The following is a 25,974-nucleotide window of genomic DNA, read 5'->3' as shown; positions in this document are numbered from 1 at the left end:
ATTGAAGAACAACTGTTGTTGAATGCTACTGCTTCGGCTGGTCCTTCAAGTTTGCACATAGCAGCTTTGAAAAGAATCCAGTGATTAGCTTCTTTTTCTTGAATGTTATCAGCACAGTAGCCGATAGAAAGGTCTTCGCAAGTAGATATGAATTGATGTAACTTGTGAGAAGTACCATTGTAATGAGGTATGTATCTCAAGAGTTCATGTGGAATAGGTTTAGTGATTGTTGCCATTTTTGAAATATCTGAAGTTGAAGATAAGACTGGATGCAGTTTTGAGGGTTTGATGAAGTTCTTTTGTTTGGTACTCACAACTGGTTTTGAGAGCGTACTTGGATCGTCCTGGTCCTCGTCCGTGGATGAATCCGTGTTGCTTGGTTCTCTGTTGGTTAGGGGCCGCCAGGTGTTGTTTCTCTCTGCCAGGATGGAAGGCTGTGCACTTGGTTCCAGAGTGATGAGGGTAGGCCGCAGATGAGGAGTTACACTCGCGTTTTGGATTCGAGACAGTTGGTCGCGAAAAAAAGTTAATTGAACTTTACCGAAACGTCTGCGGTCCCGTTTGTTCGGGCGCCAGTTAAGTAAACGGAACACGTGACATCCTTTTTAAAAATATTTATTCAAGAAACAAACCGGCATAGTGACTGCCCAAAATACAGAAATGAGACAAAGAATCTTAATTACTAGAGCTTATATACTATTCTAAGTGCTGTATCAGCTACTATACAATAACAATGGGTATAACTATAGAATTTCTCAGCCTTTCTCAAATGTACATTGTTGACAACCTGCAATTCATTTTTTTCGTGAGTAAATTTTTGCAAAGTCTCATCTGACACACCTGGTTGACTGAATTCCAACTCAATCTGTTTCAGTTTAGCGTTATACTCATCACACTGACTGCAGGTATCGGATCTTGGATATCCAAAGCCAATATTAAAGTTATTGTTGAAAATTTCTCGATATTTTTCATATGAAAGCTTGAACTGTTGGTTGTCTTGAATGCAGAGATCATACATTTTTTTCAAGCTGTAATGGGCTTTACGGCTTTTGAAAGACCTGATGTGATCACATACCTTATTGAAAGTCTCAATTTTTATTTTATGAGGCCTGTTTGAATGTTTCTCACGCCCATCAATAGGAGCTTGGCCTCTAGTTGCAAGTGCATATTTCAAACTTATAGTTCGCCTGTTTGTTATGCCGTGAATTGAAATGAAACCTTTATGACAGACAGGTATTTCAGTAAATTTTCCTTCCCTCTTCACACGAACTTTATAGGAATAGCTGCTATCGTTACCACTTGCCTCAGCTTGATCAAGCCTTGGCCTACGTCTGAGAACTTCATGAATGGAAATGAGTCCACTTAGATGAGAATTTTGTGCATCAAAACTTGGAAGTAGATTGAGTTCTTTGATAATCACATCCCTCTCTTCTGTAGAAATAACTTCGAAGCATTTGAAACGTTTACAGTTGCACGGGTCTCCAGTAGTCAAAGTCTGGTTTCTTATACGTTTAGAAGCATCCTTCAGTCTACCTGTAATCTTCCTTTTTCTTGTCTTCAGTTCAGAAACAGGCTCATCTTCACTTACACTGTCACAATCTTCTATTTCAATATCCATATTGTCACAACACTAGATCTTATGAATTGAATAATAAATTAATATTATTTGAAACTGATGTAATATAACCTCAAAGTATGAAATAAGAATGTTAAGCGTCACACTACGCACTAAACAGTAAATATTAACCCTACAGTGCATGATAATCTCCAACACCATTTTCTACTTTACTACAACAATGATGTATTTCTAACTCTTAAAATCTTGACAAAATGAGTTTGAACTCTTTACTTCTTTTATCAAGTTATGATATACATGTTTTATGTGGCATTGCAGACCATATCCAGCACATTGATTAATATGATAACATATTGTCATAGCAGTCTTGATGTCCACAATAGATGTCATACCCAATTCCATGCGAGTGAGAGTGAAAATATGGCCAACACAAGTTTCAAAAGAATTATTCCAGGTCTGCAATAATTCATTTTCAAGCGAAAGCGAATGAACATCTATTGATACATCATCATAGTTGAATTTTCTCAGATATTCATGAGAAAATACCACTGACCGAAGATTGGCACAATCATAAAAGAATCCAGTGACACATTAATAATTGCTGAACCATTCTCTTGTAATTTTCTAATGCGTCAAAAGTGAGATCTCTTGTGGGTACCCACAGTGAATAATGAAAAGCTACATGAAAATGATAATTGGAATTATTATTGAAACTTTTGATTCATTTTCCACGGACTTTTTCGGCTAATTGGATTCAAATGCAATTTGTAAAAAATCTATAATACAAATGTTGATAATTTAATTTTTTTAAAAAGATTGAAGAAAAAAAGATCAAATAAGCAATGGGAGGGCGGCGTCCAAGAGTCCTAATGGATGAGCCACCACTGTATTTCTGTTACCTGCAACAAAGAGGTCAGAAAAAATATTTGGGGTTCTAAGGAAAATTGAATCCAAGTCTCAAAAAATTTGTACATAAAATGTTATAATGTAAGACAATTTGATAAAACAAGGCTTCTATAGTTGTTGTATTCATTTTCAGTTGAATAGCAGGAATAAACTCTTGATATCTGAGAATCAAAGTAAGATATTATGTTGATATTAAACATTCTAATTGAAAATTAGAATATAGAAATTTATTTCAACTTTTTGAAGTTTCTCAGCAGATGAAGATTATATCTTCTGATGTTCTATATCTCACTTCAACAGAATGTCATGTGAAACTGTCGTTAATATTATCCATGAATTGTTTTGAACATGAAAATAGTCTCTTCATTGAATTCAGTTACAGGTTAACTGAGAAGTAAAATTTAATTTTAAAAAATCAGCTTTGTGCTTATGATCGTGGATACCATCAAATTATAACTGAGTGATTTAGTGAATACTTGTACTGTGATATACTGGTAAACCGGGGTGACTTTATCCCAATTTTGGGGAGTTGAGATTTTAAACCACTTGCAATCAATCAACACTTGAGTTGCAACACATCTTTTGCAATATTTTCCATTGTATTCTGCAATGTTCAAAGTGTATTTTTCATTATAAAAGTTCATATTTTTCTTCACTTCAACAAAGATATATTTTTTGAAATTAAGTGACATTGTCAACCAGGGGTTGGGGTGACTTTGTCTCACTTTGAAAAATTTAAGGAAAATGTACATTTTCAAGAGTTAGACAAAGTGAAACTAACTATCAAACTTTTACCCTTTGCGGTCGGTTGGCCAGTTGTACTGGCCACATTAGTTTTATATGCAGCCCGGAAATATTTCAATCTTAGTTGTCTCCGACGCTCGCATGGCCAGTGCTACTGGCCAGCTCCTTCTCACTGTCAGCTCGACAGCCATATTGATAGTTCCCGCCCACCAACTCGCAATTATTTTTACTACATTCTACAGGTTTTTCAGAGTGTATTCCAAATTGAAAAAACACAAATGTATTCAACTAAAAGTATTCTCTTATTTACATACACATATATTTAAGATGATGAATTCAATGGAATATATATTTAAAAGTTAAACATATCGATAAATCTTGCAAATCATTCTTGAAATCTTCTTCTTTTTCAGCTGTGAATCAATTCAGTCAAGTCGAATCAAGTTTCAGTCCAATTTAAATTTTTTGTTACAATGATATTTTTCAAAACCTCACCTAAATGTAGTCCGGGATTTTTTGAGCACGTTTTACAAAAAAAAAAAACTGTTCTTTTTCTCTGTTTTCCTGGCCGTCTATCACTGCAAACGGCACAGTCTCTGGTCTTGCCGTCTGGTAGTTGATAGAACAGATGCAATTTGCCATTAAGTCTCTCATCATCCACTAATTGAGACGGTCTCCCTCGTTTTTTCAATTTTTTTACATCAAATCATTTGAATATACATCGCTTTCATGCTCAGAATCAACTATCATATGAACTTCGTCACAATCCTCTTTTAAGTAGTCTCGTATTTCATCGGATCCTAAAATATTCTCCATATCCACTTAAACGACATGAACAACTCGAAATTGGTAAAGAAAATAATATAAGATATGAAAATCAAAAGTAACCGTATTCACTTTGAAAACTCTCTATCATATGTAAATAATGTACAGTTGACATGAGAATGAGACTGAGTCAGCTGTGGACAATATGCCATCTTCTGTTATTATTATTCACTATAAAGTTGGCAAAAGTGTTCTATCTAGTTAGAGAAATACTCAGTAGATCTCACCACTGAACGGAACAGACAGCAGTGTGAAAATATATATGTATTATATGCAACATTCAACATATATTGTTGGCCAGTGGTGCTGGCCAGCCGAGCGTTCGATGACTTTTATGTTGGCCAGTCAGTCCCACTGGCCATCTGATCGGCTGGGACAACCCAGTTGAAATAAATCTGAGTTGCTACGCAAAATGGTCTGGTCAGTACAGCTGGCCACCCGACTGACAAAGACAACCTATACATTAGTTTTAAGATTGCAAAGGGTTAAAATGAATAATTACATTGAATACTAATTAAATCCTCCTCAAAAAATCACAAATTATTTTTTGAAAAATATTTCAGTTTCTGATAAATGAAGATCTTTTGTAGCATGGAGGCATGTTGGCTCCAGCTGCAAAATCAGCTAAAAATGAATATGAAGATCTTAATCATCTCAAGCAAGGTGAATATTTTGTTTTATTAGATAGAATACATGATATTAATCCATCATATTTTGAATTGTTTTTGCATCATATATCCTCAATAATATCACAATTTTATACTGGGACAGTCACCCCAAGTTTAACCTAAAAGTGACCTTGTTGTATTTAACTAGTAACAGAACCCTAACCAGTTCAACTATGGATATTATAGATATACCAATTGAAATATAATAAAAAGGCCAAAATAATATGTACTCACTGATATTATTAGTCTTTTAGAAATAAGTTTTCTAATAGGAAGTTTTCCAACAATGAAATCACAAGATGAAGCAAGCAGTTTGGTTTTATGTCGATAATTAAACTAATATGTCCAGATTCGACAATATATCGATTGTAGAACCTCGATAATGATTGGGGCTACTGCTATCAATGTTGAACAACGGATAACAGAGATCGGAGATAAACTGATTTGAATATTTTTCCGCAAGGTGGGACAAAGTCACCCCGGTCGACAATGTAATATTACATTGTAATATTAGTATGTACTTTGATGTTCAATTGCAAATTATAACTATTGAATTTTAACTTTGTGGTTTAGTGAATAATATTGTACTGTGATATACATTGTAATTCTAGTGTGTACTTTGCTGTTATGCATAGAAATCAAGTATCTCCAAGTGTTCAAAAAAAAATTGTGAATCAGTTATTTGATTACAGTATTCTATCTCATTTTAGTATTAGTATTTTATTGTATGTATTCATCTTTACCGAATAAACCTATTCTTGTTACCATTTGTGTCTATTGACTTGGCAACACCCTCAATTTTTTGTAGAATGTTCTCAAATTAACGGGTTTAATGGTTGAAGCTGAATTAGAAGAGCATTTTAGCTATAAATTACGAGTAGTAGCCTATCTCACATAAACTAACATCCAAGCATTCACTGAATGCGTAATAATTTCATATCAGATTAACGGGTAGAGTGTCTCCTTTCTATTGGTGTCTGGATAATTTTTATCCGACCTATAGTTATTTTTAATTAATGTTTATGTTCGTCAATGTCGAGACATTTTGAGCAGAAAACATGAAATTTTCGTTTCAAAAGATAAGTAGGTGGTGAAAGCGAGAAAGTTTCTCAGAAATAATTGAAATTATTTTTTCAATTGTCAAACGTACTCAGAACAACGTATTTTGGCCTCTCAGGAGTTTCAAAGTCAATGATAGCGGCTGAATGGTGTGCCACCATAGCTATCAATAGCTGGGATCAACAAAAACAAAAAAATCTGGTGTGGCACACTCACAGAACTTTCCTTGCCGTTATGAAAATTGATCACCTGACGCTAGTGTTCACGCGCATCACATTCTACTATTATTCAAAGAAATACGCCAGCTGGTGACATGCCAATAACGCAGAAGACACACGAAGTCTGCTATCTCTTCATAGTGAATGATTCAATAGAATCAACAGTTGCCAACAGTTTGCAATTGAAATAATAACATTTTCTCGAATTTCAAGCTTATTTTCAATTCTAGGTGAAAATTTTACTGAACATTAATTGTAGAGATTTTCATGCTCAATCATTTCCACTTAATTTTTTTTTTGTTTTAATTGTATTTGAAGACTGATAATTGGAAACCTAAAATCGAACTTTGCATAGGTGGGGCAGAGCTCCTGGAATTTTTTCAGATATGAGACTTGTGGCAGCTGATAGAGCATATCAATGACTATTTTTGGTATGAATTTGATCAAAATCGTTGGAGCCGTTTTCGTGAAAATCGCGAAAAACCCTGTTTTTGACAACATTTTCACCATTTCAGCCGCCATCTTGAATTGCATTTGAATGAAATTGTTCGTGTCGGATCCTTATATTGTAAGGACCTTAAGTTCCAAATTTCAAGTCATTCCGTTAATTGGGAGCTGAGATATCGTGTACACAGACGCACATACACTCATATACACACACACGCACACACACACATACAGACCAATACCCAAAAACCACTTTTTTGGACTCCGGGGATCTAGAAACGTATAGAAATTGAGGTACCTTAATTTTTTCGGAAAGCAATACTTTCCTTGCCTATGGTAATAGGGCAAGGAAAGTAATACAGAACGATTGGAAAATTCAGCAACTGCAAGCCACATGATTATAAAATGGTGAAAATGACAACCTCGCCTCGAATAATCCAAGCGGTGTTTCATTACAGCCTTTCTAGAGGCAATCAGCTGCTTACATTTGAAATAATTCAGTCAAATATCTCGTAAATTTACAGCTTTTAGAATACCATGCAGCCGCCCCCGAACTTTAAAATTCCTTGGAGACCAAAATACAATCTTCCGACTACTTTTGACAACTGAAAAAATAATTTAAATTATTTCTGATAAACTTTCTCGCTTTCACCACCCAATTATCTTTTGAAAGAAAAAAGTTTCCAGCATGTCGAAAATTTCATGTTTTCTGCTTGAAATGTCTCGACATTGACGAACATAATCATTAATTATTAAAAAATAACTATAGGTCGGATAAAAATTATCCAGACACCAGTAGAAAGAAGACATTCTCCCCGTTAATTTGATATAAAATTATTATCCATTACGATGTCCGATGATTCTGAGAGAAGTGATATTCAAAAGAAAAACAAATTATCGCGATGTTTCCAATTTTATCATAAAAGTTGAATTTTTTTTAATCCTTCAAACCTGGATCTTTTCTAGCACTACTAGGATATCGGGGATGATATTCTACATCCAATTCTGACGTTGAATTGGAAATTTGAGAAAGTTGCAATTTTACACGAGTTGGCAACCATGTAATTTCTTTGGATGGAGGGCCAAGTCTCAACTTATTTTACACAAACTATAGTTTTAGGCCTATTTACAGTTCTTCAAGATTTCAGTGCGTCAAGTTTTCAACATCATGCTTCCAATTGCTTGAGAGTGGTCATAGATAGAATAGTGTATCCAACTGTTTTATTTTCTGTCTTCTCATTCTTATTCTATCTACAGAGTGGGTGAAAAGTCCGAGAACGGCTAAATATCTCATGAACAAAGGTAATTTGACAGAGGGTGTGATTGGGGATCCCACTCAAATCGAAAAAACTACTTTAAAATGACCTTAAAAATTTGGTCCGCCATCTTGGATCCGTCATTTTGATTGCAACTTTATTTTTTTAAATAGGAAGGTGGTCATTGGATACATGATTTTGATACGGAATTTTAAGAAAAAATGAATGGCGGAAACCGCATATCGATATCTCAAACGTTTTGAAGATATTCATATTATTAATGAATACTATTTTGACTGTTTCTCTAGTTTTTCTGCTATTTCAGTCTTCCTCGCGTGATAGGGCGGAGACACACCGGCTGAAAAATAGTCGTCCACAACGAATGATTTGCTAATAACCATGAAATGGTAGACAAACAATATTGTCTACCAGGTAAAAACATATTTCATGATGGGCTTGAAAAAGTGTGCAATGGAATTCCTAGGTATGATATACTGGTGGTCCTAGGAGATTTCAATGCTGAGATAGGAAAAGAAGATGAATTGAAAGGCATTGCAGGGAAAAATAGCATCCATGAGATAACAAGTGAGAATGGATGGCTATTAGCAAATTTCGCGGCCAGGACAAATATGTATATTAAGAGCACACACTTCCCTCATAAGAGAATACATCTTGGTACATGGAAATCGCCAGATGCTAGAACGATCAATCAAATTGATCATGTGGTAAATAATAATAAATAAATAATTTATTTTTGTCAAAGAACAATTACAAAATTGCATTAGACAATGTCAGAGAATTGAAAAGAAACATTACATTAATAATTTGGGTGGATACCCACTCAATACAAATTTATACCATCTACGTAACTCATAAATAACAAGTATAATCTTATACACATACTAGTATAATATACAGTATTTTATAAGACAAACATTAATTGAAGGAGTTTTCATAAAATTCCGTCAAACTATAAAATGGGTTGTCACTTAGGAATTTGTTTATTGCCTTTCTGAAACTAGGATAAGGTAGATCTCTGACATATGATGGCAAATGATTGAAAAGTCTTATTCCCACATTAAGATGGCTTCTCAAAGTCCTTGATAGCCTTACTTGAGTAATATGTACATTTCTATATCTCCTCGTATTATGATTGTGCACATTAATAATATTACAATCAAGGTTTCTTTCCTTCAATTTTATATACAAAAGCAACATGTATATATATATATATATACAAACAAATGACAGTCATGACTCTACTTTTGACAAATAGCGGTTTGCAGTGAGCTCTCACATTTGAGTTAGTTACTATTCTTATCGCTTTTTTTTGCAGAACCAAAACTTCAGACACCCGTGAACAATTTCCCCACAGAATAACACTGTAACTCAAGTGGGAATGAAACAAAGCATAATACACATTTAAAACATAGTTGAATGGAACATGATATTTTAGAGTTCAACAAATATATAGACTTTGATAACTTGCTGCACAGTAAATCAATATGATCACTCCAAGTCAGATGGTAATCTATTTGTACTCCTAATAATTTGATTTTTTTACAAAATTGTTTGACAATTCATGTCTATTATTCAATGTGAATATTGCATTTTGCATCTTGGATTCATTGAGGAGGAAACCATTTGCTTTGAACCATGAATTAGCCTTGTCTATTGTTTGATTAGCAACTCTGTTGAGATTTTGAAAATCTCTGTCAATAGTAAGGAAAGAAGATTAAGGAAAGAAGGTAATAAGGAAAAGATTCTCATCCTCCATAATATACACTAGGAGCTGTAGAGGGCCAAATTGTGACTCGGATCACTATTTAGTGAAGGCAGTCCTCAGAGAGAAAATAGTGACTGTAGGAAAAATAAAATACAGCCGAGAAAATGGAATTTGGAAAATTTAAAAATGAAAGGTACAAGGAAATATATAGAAACAGAATACATGAGGAAATCAGGAGTAGAGGTGAAAGAGAAAGCGTAGAAGAGAACTGGAAAGTCATAAAAGAATCGTTAAATAAAGTGGCAAAGGAAATTCTAGGTCAGGTGAATAGAGCGGGTAGAACAGAATGGTTTGAAGTGTGGCTTGCTTGAAAGAAGTTTATAAAATCCTGGAAATTGAGGCACAAAAAGTCAGACTGGTTGTAAATGAGAACAAGAGTAAATATTTGTGTGTATCAGCAGTCAAGTCCAGAGTACCAAGAAATATCTACGTGAATAACAAAAAGTCTGCAGGTGTAGAGAACTTCAAGTATCTAGGATGCCCAATAAATTCCACTGGTAATAATGCTTATATAAAAGAAAGGATTCAAGCAGCTAATAGGGCCTACTATGCCAATGTTAGATTATTTAAAAGTAAGTTGGTCGGCAGGAGCACCAAGATAACAATATATAAAACATTGGAGTGTCCAGTGGCAACATATGTGACAGAAACTTGGGTGATGAATATGGCTGACGAAAATCTTTAAAAGATCCATCTTAAGAAGAATTTACGGTCCCGTTCAGGTTAATGAGCAGCAATGGCGAATAAGAAAAAAATGAAGAAATAGAAACATTATTATAAGGAGAAAATATAGTACGCTTTGCTAAGGCCCAAAGAATAAGGTGGTGCTTTTTAAATTGAGGAACATGTGCTTTCTAAATGTGAGTCGCCAGACTGGCAACCGTGATAGGAAAATTCTGCCAGAAAATAGAACCTGTCCTATTTCCAGACAACCTATTTTCCTATTTCTAGAACCTGTCCTATTTCTGCATACAAACGTTCACACTGGTCGATTTTAGTCACCAGAACTCATTCGTCACACCTTTTGGAGGGTCACTAGCCTTTGTTTGCCTGCTTATTGTTTCCCTATATCAAAAAACTCGATTCGTTGATATCGAGATATTTTTTTTAATATAATAATCTACTCGACTCACTGAGTCCATAGAAGTTTGATTTTTGTTTCTACAACCAAAAATAATAATATTTTTCTGAAAAGTTTACAAGTAAAGTTTCCATAGTACAAATTCATACTCATTGGTGAGTTTATTTCGAAATGATTCCAAGTGATTAAATAAAAGGTCATTATTTCATTGTTGAATTAGAAAAAATGATAAAAGCTTTCTAGGATAAACATTATTGCTTCTGAAATATATCAAATTCCAATTAACAATAATGCAAAAATAATAATTTTGAAAGTAGCTGTAAAAATATTATCACTTCTGAAGTCATTATCATTCAACCATTCATAATTCTTAACTTAACAACTAGAATATTGGTGTAGGTAAGTATTTATAGATGTTATTGTAAAGCTTCTGGGAATTTCGACTTCACATGGAAAAAAGGGGTTATTGAACTTTAGAATTCAATGCTCTGTAAGCTCATAATGAGCATGGATTTCTGTCATCGGTATTCAAAAAGTTTCAAGAGCAAATTATAGAAAAACAATTGTAGACACGTGTTTTTTTTCAAAAATGTGACACCTAAGGCGGGCTACACACTGGTGTCGTAGACATGATGTCTACGACAAATCTCATGTCCGACGCATGTCGCATATGAAACCAACCTGTGTTGTAAAATCAGAGCTTACTCACTGCTTGCGACACATGTCGCGCGAGACATCACTCTGAGCATGCGCTCCAGCCACTGTCTACTGCCAGCACTGAGCACTGTTTTTCACTGCTCATGCTCAGTCAGTAATACAGCTTTGTAATAACCAAACATCACGAGACATGCGACAGAAACATGCATGTCTCATGAAATTTGATAAGACACGAAACGCGTCTTAAGACGCGTGTCTTGCGACACCAGTATGTAGCCCGTCTAAAGGTGCGTACAGATATACGCGCCGCGAACATGAGCAATTCACTTTTAATCAGCTGACTATATCTGTATTTTTACAGAAACGGTATAAGATATAGATATAAAAAGCTTGGCATCAGATGATTAAAAGTGAATTGCTCATGTTCGCGGAGCGTAAATCTGTACGCACCTTAAGAGCGGATATCTCGAAAACTAGAGAAGATATAGAAAAAGTTTCAAGATGAATATTGTAGGAAATTATGGAAGCTATAAATTTGTATAAAACAGTTATGTCCATAACATACATCGTTTTTGAGTTATATTCGAGATACCAAAAAATTGTACCTTTGAATCAGCCCCACCTCCTTAGCACAGGGGGTAAGGGTTGGGCTTACAAGGTTTAAGGTTGTAAGGTTTACCTCCTTACAACCCTAAACAGAAGTGCGGGGTCAGAAATTGTCTTCCCAACTTTTCCCTCTATACCCTCTTTTGAGCATTCATTGCCTGGACCACGAGTAAAGCTTTATTTATTTATTTATTTCTAATACAAATGACACTAATGTAATAACATTGGTAGAAAAAATAATAAGGTAGTCCCTGTGCTATTTTTTTCCAAATTTGTACCTGATGACACAGTCCAAGATAAGGTTAGAATTTCACTTGTACAATTTTAGTCCAAAATAAACATAGAAACTTTGAATTTAGATGGCTTAAATTAATGAATTTATAAGAAATATTCTACTAAATTTTCACTTGTAACGATATACAATTTTCACTTGTAATATCAAGCTATCTAATAAAAAAATATTTTTATGAAAAAGATTATCAATTCTAGAGAAATTTATAGATATAATATATCTTCTTCTTCTTCTATATCTATATACTATATAATAAAGAAAGAAGAATATGATTATGAATGTACAGGATACGAAATACATGTTTGACGCATCATCACGTCTGAACTGATTAACTTGAAATTTTGCAAAAAGATTCCTTGTTCACCAAGGATGGTTGAAGGCCTTTTTTTCATTTTTGTTAATCGACTAATTCTATTATAATCAAAACGATAAAACATTTATCCAATTTGTGGTGCAGAGTTAATATAAGATTAAAGCCCTAATACTTTAAATACCAGCAACGAACTATAAAACTGAATTCAATTTATTTGTGCTTGAGAAAGAACCTTGCGGAGCACGGGTTAGCTGCTAGTGCTGAATAAAATGCATATCAGGGTGTATAATAAATTATTTTCGTTAGTACTTTTATAGGGAGAAGAAGTGCTAATTGTCTGTCAGATTCCTTCTGGAGCTTAGAGATTACAAGCTGATTACACATTGATTACCTTTCTTATCAAGAAAGTGTTCCATAGATATCTTGATTTGTTTACAGCAGTTAAGTGAGCTATTCACTATCCGACTGGAGGTCCAACGAGGTTGGAACGGTAGTTAGACAACTAGGATCTTTCACTACTCACGCTCCAACTAGTTGTCCAATCAGTTGGATTACCTTGTCGGATCTTCCTCCACTCCGACTCTGACCTTGAGACTTCGGATGTGTTGGACCTCAAGTTGAACCAATTTGTCTGGCTAGACATCAAAAACCACATTAACGAACCGACGTTGAATCCAACATTGAATGTTGGGCCTCGAGTTGGACAAGAAATCGGATAGTGAATGGCCCGCTTTAGTGAAATATTTTCATCTTATATTTTTTCTTCTATGAGAACATAATTCACATTTCTTAAAATGAGGTTGTTATTGGTCAGCACAATTTTATTGTGTATACAGAGAAAGGAAAATTGATTACCAAAATTGAACAAGGCATAATAAACTCTTGAATCACATTTTATTATAAAATATTAATACTATGACACATTTTCAATGTTCAATTCTCATCGAAAACTCCATTTTGCTATAAAATCTAATCTAAATATATTATGTAATGCTAGAGAATATCAAATTTAATCTAAATCAATATAATATATTCTCAATTAAAATAACATTTTTTTCATCAATTGTTATGATTAAAGTATATACTATCACAGACAGTCTTGAAAGTTCGAATAACATTCTCGATACTTCCAGTACATTAAAAAAATGTAATAGAACAATAATTTCTCTATATATCAAAAATCTTAAAAAAAGTTCAATGCACAAAATAAACCTTCATGAATTGAAAATTGATAGTTTTCTCTCAAAAAGCATTAATATGGTCCTCTAATTGATATAAAATACATTTCTATCCTCAATCTATTTACATGTAACTCCATTCATAGATTCTGTAACTCAATTCCTTTTCTAATGCAATCTATATTTTCCAGATAAAAAGAAAGACATTGGAATGCGAGCATTATAACAACTTGCATTGTGATCGAAGTGAGAGCAATGGTTGAGAATACACTAGTTAGAGGAACGGCAGCAACTAACTGACCAGAATAAGCTGGATTCCGTCCGAACGAAAGTGCAAAGTTCAAACTAAGACAAATATCTATGAACAAAAACTGATTTTGTGTTAGATTACTGTCTATACTGTATAGTATAATAGTTGACAAGAACTCTGTCAAGCTGTAGAGCACCATGAACTTGAAAACTCCGAACGAAGTGACGAGAGCCGCTCTGCACTCTTGAATGACCGTGGGCACACATGAGATGTCAGCCACTTGTGATGTGAACGGTGACGCCACCGATGACTCGGCTTCTGACAGTGAAATTCCCGTGTGAGCCGCTTTCAGAGCGCCACAATCATTGGCACCGTCTCCACACATTGCTGTAAATAATAAACATTGCGTCATTTTCAGTATTTATAAACTACTCTTGAGAACATTTTTAGTGAAGCACTTTGGTAACCAATCATAAGCGTTCTTATTGCTTCCTAAGCTAGCAAAGCGTGCTTGGTTTATGGATAAGAATGTTTCAAGGAATGGTTTATAAATACGGCTATCGATTACTCATTGAAAATAGCAGAAACAATAACATTCTGAAGAAAGATGTAAAGTTGAAGCAAATCGTCTAGTACCCTTCCCCGAATTATTTCCAACACTCTTGTAGTAAGTATTATATCCTTGAAATATTCATTCACCTGGATGAAAAACAAGAAGCAATGCCCAAAAATAAGATGTTATATCCTAAAACTACTTTATCGACACCGAACCACTGCTGACTGACTGACTCACTGAGCTGATACCAAAACTTCTCTTCTTTCCTATTTTGATAAATTGACCAAATTAAAACTGTACGAGTATAACTAATATAATTCCTTCAAAGATTTCATTTTCATTTTTATAAAATGAAAATTGCTTTTTATAAGATATTTCCCAATCTTAAAGGCTGTTAATGACCGAAAACACCAAGAGGGATTAATAGAAGATTTGAAAATATTGAATTAATCTCTACACTTGTTGAAAATACACAAAACTATGTTACTCCTACTACATACTGCAGTATAATATATGAAAATATCATATCTCAAATTCGTCGTTCAATGAATATCTTAGCTATTAAAGAATCAGAACTTTATTCTATTATCTATTATTGTGGATGACCACATAATCGTCATGCTTGTGCGTGAGTAATGGAAAGTGCAAGGGTAATTTCATTAGATAAACAAACGTCCATGCCTTCAGGGATTCGAACCCACGACCAGGTAGCGCTAGAAGACTGAAGGGTAAAACGTGTTAGTGTTCTCGGCTATTCTGGTCGACTAGAAACTAACTTAACTAACAAACATAGTATCTTGTTACTTCAAAAAAGCTTACTGATCCGAAAGTCATGTAAACATATCAATATTATTGATACTGTACTCCATTGTGATTTATAAAATATTGTGCATACTGCAAATTAAGTGAAAAGAGTGAAAATGCTGTATCGATTCTCACCAACAAAATATCCAAGTTGTTGGAGATCCTGAATTAGCTGTTGTTTCTGATCAGAGCTCATTCTAGCAAACACTGCACCTCTGACACACAACTTCGGGATCAGATCAGGCCTCATCTCCCTGATTATTCCCCAAGACTTTCCAGTGACAGCCAGTCGATAATTCAACGTATTTCCCATGGACAGGCCCAACTCGTAATCAGTATGTTTCTCTGATCCGTTTGATTCCTGGAAGATCAGTATTTCATATATGAATTAGCATATAGTATTCTGATAAAAGTAAGCCAAATAAAAACACAATAAATATAGTAGCTACAAAACTTTCGTCCAAATCAGATCATGCGGATTTACTCAACTTCAATACTAAATTATATTTCTAAGAAACTCTAGATTTTTATTAAATATTCTTTATTGCACAAGATTTTTTAATTTATGGTTAGACTATTTATTTGATATTCATTATATCAATAATTCACTCTCAGTTCCAATTTACTCCACCAATTTTGGACGATCAATTTTGGGTTGATAGAATTGGTTAACTCGGAACTCGCTGACTCCATGTTAAACTTCCATATGAATCAATACTACACCGATAAGAGCAGTTTTGATTTATACGGCAGTTTAACATGGAGTCAGCGCCTATTTATTGCTTTGTGCATCTATGCTGCTTGTTACTCATAGACGGTCGTCATTTATTGATACTATCAACAAAAATTGAGGGTTCCATCAACCCCTATGAGTAACAAGCAGCATAGATGCACAAAGCAATAAATAGGCCTACAATACTGTAATTACACTTGTAACAAAAATTGGTGCAATCTGAAACGGAGTTTATTGAAATCGTGTTGCCTCGAATTAATAAAAAAACTTAATAATTTCTTACAAAGTGCATGACGCCTACCAGAATACATTGTATACAATGTATTCTAGATACATTGGTATTTACGGTAGGATGAATGTTGAACATGTAAGAATGTGAAGTGAACCATAAAAGTTTCTGTTTCTGAAATATAGGTATTCAACAAAATAAGATGTTTCAACTCACTGATGCTCGAGCAGGCACTGAAAGTGACATGCTATTAATGAATGAAATAGTTGGTTCAGCTTTCATGTCTTCAAGCTCAGCCACAACTTCGATAACCGCTTCATTACTAGAAATTATTCCACATTCCTTAGCAACACTCACTGCAGTCAGTATGTTATCCCCTGCAAGATGAAAATTGAAACAATAATTATTTATTCAATTCTCATAGTTGGATCATGTAATCTACTTCTTCTTACTCCTGTTTGACAGTTAGCAAGTTTCGGAAAGAAAAACAAATTATTTACTCAATATATGCCTTGATTATTTTATCATATGCATCTAAATAAGACTAAATATTTAAAAAAATGATGATAAGAAAATTTCAAATAGGACTGATTAACTTTGAATTTTGCTTATAGATTCTTAATTCACCGAGGATGGTTATAGGCCTATTTTAAATTCTTCAAGATTTCAGTAGGTCAAGTTTTCAGTTTATCAAGTTTTTAATCTACCTTTGCGGAGCACAGGTTACCTGCTAGTATTTGATATAGTATAATATTTCTAGTAGGCCTAATATCCAGAAAGAAGAGTTCATATGTTTCAAGATTGGCTAATATTTCAAATAGGATTAATAATTTAGAAAGTAGCCTAGGATAGCTCAAAATTACGCACATAGGTCATTTTTATAAGATAGGAATAGTTTAATATAGAAAAGTGATTATATTTCAAACAGTGATCGAGATTATGATAAGAAATCACCATGTCTTAGTAATGTGTTATTCTAGTGAGAGTTCATAACACCGTACGCACCTGTAACCATGACGATTTTCATTTGTGCCTTTTTCAAGACATCAATAATACTAATAGTTTTTGATTTAAGTCTATTCTCAAGTATTATGAGACCACAAAAAATCAACTCTTTTTCCAAATCATTTCTGTGCATTGTCTGCAACTTGGCATGATCCATGTCTTTTAATCTCCGCTCTCCCAGCGCTATCACTCTGTAGCCTTGTTCGGTATAGGTTTGCAAGATTGATGCCAGGTTTGCAGGAACTGAAAGTGCATTACAATAATCCAGTTATAACACCCAAAAGTCCAAAATAGATTTCCCAATAAGGGACCAATTATAAATTTGATTTTTGAAAATATTGTTTGTGCATTTGTTATTCACAACCTTGTTCTATCAGATTATTTATTCACTTTACAAGATCAATTAATTCAAATAGCTCAATTGGTGGTTACATTATCGAATAGAACAGTTTGATTAGAATTTTTTATCGTATCTCAATACATGTCCTATTAAACATTTTAGAATTCACTTGTATGCTCTAAAAAGATAAAATATGTACTCTACGGTTTTTAGTTATAAGCTGTAACACTACAATGTAAGTGAATAATGACATTCAATATTCACTTTGCATTATTGAATAATTTCCTGTTTCATTTCATTTTTATCGTAGCAAAAACATGAAAAACCTTGTTCAGAACTGTTGAGTCTCAAAAAAGTAATAATTCTATGCTTAGTTATATGTAGGAGGATTGCAGGAGTGAACTAATATAGCTATACGGTATTCTGTATTAGACTTGTATTCCTGTTTCTATTTTTTTTTGCATTCCAAGATTACCGGTATTCTTTGAAATGCCTATCCAGAGATAGAAATTCGGTTTAGATTATTCAGAATTAGTATTTCATTGAATTAATTTACCAGATTCGGGCAAAGACAGTGACTGTATCATCTCAGGAGATCCTTTGCAGTAGACCACAAGGTCATCGGATCCTACTGTTTTCGTTACAATACTCATTCTTTGCAAAGTTGAGGAGAATTGGAACTGATGAATCAATGCTATCTCCATCTGAAATGATATGAGAAAAATCAAATTAATGATCAACATCGAACAATTTTAAACTTGTGTACTCCAAATAAGCTTTGCAATGATCATGGACAATTGCGCATGACATTTAATAGTGTTTATTAACGGTATCTGTTAGTCATACCGTGGTTCTGTAATATGAATAATACATGCAAAAATTGAATAAAAGCAATTGAAAGAATATTTAAGCTACTTTTACTCACATTAGTATTCGGAGATTTTCCTGGTGGCCTCACAATTGCATGAGCTGGAATGTACGGAGTTGGCGATATATCTGATACATCTATTTCCTCGAATATCCATTTCGTTGATTCCATCATCTGCAATCAGGATAAACTGATAATATAAGTCTCATTGTGGTCTCTTATGTTCACATGAGGTTACATGATATATTAAATGTTTCCTGATAATGATTCTGTAAATGCATACTTCTGATTACCTTAACATCCAATGGATCTCCAGAAAGTTGTCCATTTATGATGGTGAGAGAATGACAGGAGGCCATGCCATACAAGAGTGGACCATTGCAAAGCTGCGAGGTGTCATTTAAAGGTGCAGCGAATTGGCCTCCATCAGCGGGCACAACTCCCCACATGTCCAACCCATCTTCAGTCAACGTGCCCGTCTGAAAAGTTTATCAAAATAGATATCAATCATCAATTTAATAATGAGAGTCTACCTTCAAGAATATTAATTTATACTAATGATGATAAATAAATTTGTTCTCTTGAAAAATATTGTAATAAGTAAATTCAATCCTTAAAAATTCTGAAATCTCATGGTTACAAAAAAGGTATGTTATCAAAAGGTGCCGTCATAGAAATCAATGGCTTTCACCATAAAATGTAAGCAAATGTGAGCGTCACGCACTTCAAGGCTGTGCGAGCGGCTGAAAAACTTTTTTACTGGTGGTCTTTTTCAAAGTTGATATTCTGTATAACATTGTTATAGTCCGGGCCCTGTAGCTTTGCCTATCGGCGGAGGGCCACTAGATTACAATACTACCCGTTCAAAAACATAGCACATTTTTGAAAATGTACGTATCTTTCCATAAGCGAAAGATGCTCTTTTGTATCTTCTTGAAAGCAACGTGTTGCATCGGAAAAGATGCACAAGGAGCTGACATTCGTTCAACATGCTCTTTCCATTGTCTGTTATACTTTGCAACTCTCCCCTCCCATTCATGAAGAATTTCTGTGTGTAGAGAGCTTCATCCATCTAGGGTCTTTGAAGTCTGATTTTTCTGCAAAGCCGTGAATATTTTGTTAACATGAAATGGTCAGCTCAACTCATTTTTAGAAATGCAACTGCTATAGTGAGATCCACGTTATAATGACAGTATTTGATCAATTTTGGTTTTGCTATCCTTGTCTATCATTCGACATAACCGGTGGTACTATCCTTTTCTAGGTCCACAACGATGCCAATTATGTTTTTGACAGTGTAGAAATATTATTAATTAATGCAGAGAATCGGCATCGCTATTCTTCTATCTTTATCCACTGCCATTATAACGTGGACCTCACTATAGGTACGAATCGTTGCTTGTTAAATCAACATTGATTAATGGTAGGGTTATTTATATATGTATTGTTTACTTTTCTCCCAATGCTGGGATAGATGGCTATATTAATTTTTTTGATTATTTAGAAGCAAATCAGGTTGTTCGTTCGTCTTCTGTTTTAGTGTTGGGTGAGTTTAATATCAATGAAATTAATGGGTTTAACTATAATCTGATTAATGCTTCACACAAATGCAGAGCATTGTTCAATTTATGTCATTTTTTGATATGAAATCGTACAACAATATATTGAATGCAAGTTTCAAAACTCGAAAACAAGTTTGAAATTTTGATCCTTGAGGTGTCCTTAAGCGCGCCTCTCCACTAGGATAAACTGAAATGAAGTGCATCTAACGGGTGATTCTCATAGAACATAATCTCATGAACTTATGTCATTGTGCGAAATATCAATGTGAGGACAATGTAGTTGGTGATAATGGTTGAAGCTGAAAATTAGGTGTTTTTCTCAATACAAAGAGCATTGTTGTCAGGTGTACCTGGAAATCTATATGAGAAAGAGCGCTCTACCTGATCTCAGTTTGTAGAGCACAAAAAAAACGCCCAGAGGGATTTTGAATTATACATCTAAATGGTAACAATCGGAAGATATTGTCGATCAAAAACTAAAATTAATCAAAATTGATTTTTCCTTCAAATTTCACTCATTTTTGAAAAATCATTACTCAGTACTCATTGGAGATAGAGAGTTCCGAATGATCTCATTTCATTCAGAATTTTATAATCTAGAAAAAAGGCGAGAGCAAATTGTTTTGTACGATCACGAGATTTGGCAGAAATGGCTGAAAACTGGAAAATGAGCCGAAAATACGAGGTTTTTGGGCCACTCTGTATCTAGCACAAGGAAATTTTGCATGAAGAAATTGGTTCTGGACTTCTCTTATGTACCCAAATAATATATTAAAAAATCAGAACTACAATATAAATTGCAAGCACACCCCCTTTTTTATATCTATATTAACTGGTCTAATAACAGTAATCATAATTTCATACATTTATATTTACATACATTATATTTCATACATTCCAGCTAATCAAGTCAATTCCGCAGTTGATGGTCTTAAGGCTACGCGTTCAGTTGGACCTGATGGCGTTCCTGCCTACATTATAAAGGGTTGTAAGGATTTACTCATGGAACCACTGCGATTTATTTTCAATTTATCTTTGAAAACTAATAAATACCCCACTAAATGGAAAACTGCCTGTATAACACCTGTTTTCAAATCAGGTCAACCCAATATAATTTCCAATTTTCGACCTATTTATATTTTGGACTCTCTTAATGAGGTTTTTGAATCTGCTCTATACAGAATAGTATATGATCATGTGGAGCATGGTCCCCTTTCCAACATGGCTTCATGCCCAGTAGATCAACTGTGAGTAATTTGCTGACTTTCACACACTTTGTTTTCTCTCACCTTGACATGCAAGGCCGTGTAGATGTAATATATTTAGATTTCAAGAAAGCATTTGATTCAGTTAATTTTAATGTATTATTAGATAAATTAATTACGTATTAGTTTTCACCTGACTTAATTGAATTATTTTGTAGCTATTTGGTTGATAGAGTTTCCCATGTAAAGTACAATAATCACACATCTGAAACCTATAATAACCCCACCGGAGTCCCACAAGGATCTAATCTTGGACCTCTTTTGTTTCTTCTTTTAATTAATGATCTCCCTGATTGCATTAAAGAATCTGAAATCCTGATATTTGCAGATGATGTAAAAATTTATAGGTCAATAAAAAGCATTGATGATTGTGTCAGATTGCAGGACGATCTTGATTGAGTTAACCTTTGGTGTTGTCAGAACAGACTGAAGTTGAATGTATCTAAAACTATAGTGAGGTCCACGTTATAATGGCAGTGGATAAAGATAGAAGAATAGCGATGCCGATTCTCTGCATTAATTAATTATATTTCTACACTATCAAAAACATAATTGGCATCGTTGAAGACCTAGAAAAGGATAGTACCGACCACCGGCTTTGTCGAATGATAGACAAGGATAGCAAAGCCAAAGTTGATCAAATACTGTCTTTATAACGTGGACCTCACTATAGATTTATGGTGTATACAAGGCAGATGAATTTTCAGCACCATGTATATACAAGGCAGATGAATTTTCAGCACGCATTTGGTCTACAAGATCCTTCTACATTACTATGGAGATATACTTCACACTTTATGATCTGTTGAGGATACTTGTTGGTTATTCAAAGTTTTTTAATTTTCACTAAGTATAGATGACTCATTAGAAATCATTGGAAATTATTTTCAAGCAATTCCGCAAATCATTTCATTCAGATGATTCCGAATGATTGTCAATGGATTTCAATCAGAAATGAGAAAAAAATCAATAACTTGAAATTATTGTAAATGATTTTAAAGTAATTATAATTGTATCTTTCAAATCACTTCAAAGTACTTCAAATCAGTTCACTCCAATCATTCTAAATTATTGGTAAATCAGTTTCAATCATTGGTCTTCAAGTAATTGAATAGTACTTCAAAGTACTTTATTCAAATCATTCTAAGTAATTTATAAATCATTTCCAATCATTGGTCTTCAAATGATTGGAAAGTACTTTAAAGTACTTTACTAAATCATTTGAGGTAATTTATAAATCATTTTCAATCATTGGTCTTCAATGACATTCCATGGAGAATTGAAAGTAATTGGAAAGTACTTTAAAATGATTTAACTCGCCCTAAAAAGAGGTGACAAATTTGAAATCACTGGCAATCAGTTTCAAGCACTTTCAAATCATTTCCTTGCTGCTTGGGACCATGTATATTGGGAGGTGACAATCTTGAGTATGTTAATAACATCCGAGATCTTGGAGTTATCATGGACCCAAGACTTGATTTCAAGAACCACATTAACTATACCCTAGGTAGTGCTAATAAATTACTGGGTTTTATATTCCATAGTACCAAACCATTCACTAATGGTGATGTTAGTTTAAGAATATTCAATGCCCTAGTTCGCATTAAACTTGAATATGCTGCAGTAGTTTGGGGGCCTTATAATGTGACAGACAATCATGAAATAGAAAAAATTCAATACAGGATTTTGAGACATTAATACATAAAAAAATAAATTGCTTTTGTCCCTTTAATTTCCCAACTAGTGAGTTAAGATCGATATTTCAAGTGCTCTCCACTCCATAGAATTACGCAGATCTGTAAATGCTCTGTTGCTATTATTCAACATTTTAAATCATGAAGTTCATATTCCATCATTCATACATGAATTTATTGAATTATGCTAGGCCTAGAAAAAATATATTGTTCAATATCCCTTTTGTAAGAACTACTCATCACTATAAACCGTTTCTTATTAAAACTCTAAGATTATATAATACTTTGAATGAACATATAGATCCGTTTTCGAACTCATTTAATGTCTTTAAGAAAAATTGTGAAATGAATTTATCTTGTAGCTCGTTTGAGTCATGAAATGTTATGAGCTCTGGCTTGAACTCTTTTTGTTTTCTTTATCTTTATTATTAACTTTTATCATTATTATTTCAATTTTTTATTTACTTTTTATCTTATTCTCTTCTATATTTTTTCATCTTTCAAGTTTTCTCTATTATTTAGTATGGTTATCTATTAATTGTTTAAAAAATGCTCTTTATAGTATTGTCTGTGAGCCTTTATATGTATATTTATATCAATAAATAAATAAAATAAATAAATATTACCCCGCGAACCCTACCTTCCGTTTCACAGTCACAGTACGCGAACCATAATTATGCTGTTTCACAGTCTCAGAGGCAAAAGCTACTATACTTTATGAAATATGAGCGTCTGAAGTTAAAATTTTTTGAAACAGATAATTTCAAATTCGGTAAGAGATGGATTCATGAGATTTTGAGAATACATTTTTCATTGTATTGATGAATTAACGAATTTGTATCAGAAAATATCAATTTTTGAAAATTAGGAAAATGGGACATTTTTTTAAACTGGATAAATGAAATAGTTTTCCAAAAATTGCTATTTTATGAATCAATTCTTCATTCTATCAACAAAACCATGAAGAAGTGTATCCTCAAAATTTCATGTTTTGAAAATTTCCTCAAATTTGAAATCAGCCTAGGCCTGTTTCGAAAAAAATAAACTTTAGGCGCTCATATATCTCAAAAAGAATTAATGGAAGAAGAATTTCCTGAGAACTTTTCATAACTTGATAGTAAAAAAATAGAAAACCTATTGGAAATATCACCAGTAAAAAATTTTTTAGCCGCTCGCATAGTCTTAATTTTAAGAGGATATCTGGTTCTCGCAAGATATTTTTCTATGCAAACCACTAGCTGGAAAAATAGATTAGAAACGAATACGACTAGGCCTAAATTCGCGAAATATTACATTTCATATTTGAAAAGTTTAATAGAAATAAAACAATGTCATACAAAACAGAACTATGCTTGTAAAAATAATAAGCCTGACTATTTGCCAGTTGTCATGATCATCAGCCATTAAATCAGAACACCTGTTCTACAAATATTACAGTCATGCACCAAACATTACCAAAGAGGCTTTAGAATACGACAGAATCGATTTTTCTATTTATATCCTCATTCTTTGCTAAAGATGATGCCCGCATGAGCCCATCGTGAGGTCACGGTGAGCCGGAAAATGATGATAAGAGATGAATGGATCTACAGTTTAAGGTGGAAACCACCGAGATACCACATCCAACCCACCTTATCAAAACAGATGCAATTGATCGAACCAGACACATTGATGACTCGAGAATTGATGCAGGAAATCTTCTGCTTTCTCAATCGACTAAGAGCATACAGTTTTCCCACTGTCATGGCGGCCGGCAGAGATGGCGGCACCACTATTGTGATTATGTCCAATGCTTTTATCAGAATGTCCACTGGCTGCAATCCACGGCTACTCTGAAATCATATCAACATAAATATTTCCATTAATAATCGAAGAGAAAATTGTTATTTTTCTCTCAATAATAACGATGAATGCTCAGTTTGTATATCTGAGATTAATCAACGCAGAATTACGAAAAAATTAAGGAAAAATTAAATAATATAACTGACCACTGATTACTTCTGGGAAAAGTGAAGCCTTGACATCTATTCTGAATACCAATTATTATTTTTCCTATCTCTTCAGAATAATTTGTGTTAGTGAGCTCCATGAACGCAATCCAAATTTTCTTTTCCAATATTATTTCATATATATTTCCAATATTAGATAAAATTTATTACCGCTATTCATAGGGCAATATTTCCATTGAAAGTCATATTTTTGTTCAGAAATCCACCCTGATTCCACCCTGCAGAGACTTGGACCAAGTAGGAAGTAGGCAACCCGCTATATTCATTTCGTCCACACTTTAGCATTAACCTAAATAAATTATTGGAATATTTTGTCGAATATTAAAATTTCTTGCGTCAATTTCATAATGTGCCTTAATTAGTACTGAATTATCAAAATATCAATCAAATAGCCAACAGTATTCGTTGCAAAGCATTAAAGATCATCTATAACCTTTGTAACAACAGTATAGATGAGGCCTAGCAGAGCAATGGCGGCTAGAATCCAGATGAACTTGTAAGTTTGTGAATCGAACTTGTAGTCGGCCGGTGGTGGGTAGAGAATGGAGCGAACCAGGTTGCCTTTTGCCGTGAGGAAGCCGGTGCGCAGGACAACGGCGTGCACTCTACCCGCGCCATGCCATTTGATCTGCAGCACTCGCGTTCCACAGAACAGCGTATGGTTCGAATCCTCTTTTTCGTTGTACAAGCTTGGCTCATTTTGTAGAGCAGTTTTCATCACCGGTACACTTTCTCCTGGAAAATTCATATGACTTAGAATCAATTATACTTTCTACCATTAATAATTCAGTTCTTAATCCTAACAAAAGACAAAAGCTATCAGTGTCTTATAATAATATGGATACTTCTCACTCTATTGAATTTTCAGGTATTTTCATCCAGAGCAACCTGACATGGTAATCTCATCTAAGCTATATTGTATCTAAAGTTACCAGAGGTAATTTCATGTTGATGAAATAAAGATAAATAGTATCATTTAAAGTATTATTGAATTTATATCATGGCTATGCTCATTTAAATCTTCTATATGGCGCTCTAATGTTGGCA

The 25,974-nt window shown here is 33.8% G+C and overlaps 2 protein-coding genes across 4 annotated transcripts in view; one reads left to right on the top strand and one right to left on the bottom strand.

Annotated features, from left to right (window-relative positions):
* LOC111064625 overlaps positions 1-25,974 on the top strand; it is a 101,616-nt gene that overhangs the window by 39,819 nt on the left and 35,823 nt on the right. The window lies entirely within an intron of this gene.
* Positions 13,315-25,974, bottom strand: part of LOC111064610 (probable cation-transporting ATPase 13A3) — a 59,224-nt gene continuing 46,564 nt past the window's right edge. For all 3 annotated transcript variants that reach the window (XM_022352362.2, XM_039433237.1, XM_039433243.1), the window contains 9 exons: positions 25,361-25,662; positions 24,550-24,750; positions 18,691-18,876; positions 18,455-18,571; positions 18,086-18,233; positions 17,190-17,432; positions 16,401-16,561; positions 15,358-15,583; positions 13,315-14,249 (listed from right to left, as the gene is read on the bottom strand). In XM_022352362.2, coding sequence (XP_022208054.2) covers positions 13,753-14,249; positions 15,358-15,583; positions 16,401-16,561; positions 17,190-17,432; positions 18,086-18,233; positions 18,455-18,571; positions 18,691-18,876; positions 24,550-24,750; positions 25,361-25,662 — 2,081 coding nt within the window. In that variant the 3' untranslated portion in view covers positions 13,315-13,752. The remainder of the gene's footprint in view (positions 14,250-15,357; positions 15,584-16,400; positions 16,562-17,189; positions 17,433-18,085; positions 18,234-18,454; positions 18,572-18,690; positions 18,877-24,549; positions 24,751-25,360; positions 25,663-25,974) is intronic.

This window comes from Nilaparvata lugens, chromosome 1 (assembly GCF_014356525.2).
Source record: "Nilaparvata lugens isolate BPH chromosome 1, ASM1435652v1, whole genome shotgun sequence".
In the NCBI taxonomy this organism is placed as follows: Eukaryota; Metazoa; Arthropoda; class Insecta; order Hemiptera; family Delphacidae; genus Nilaparvata; species Nilaparvata lugens.
Note: the sequence above shows the minus strand (reverse complement) of the source record. Positions and strands in the feature narration are given on the sequence as shown.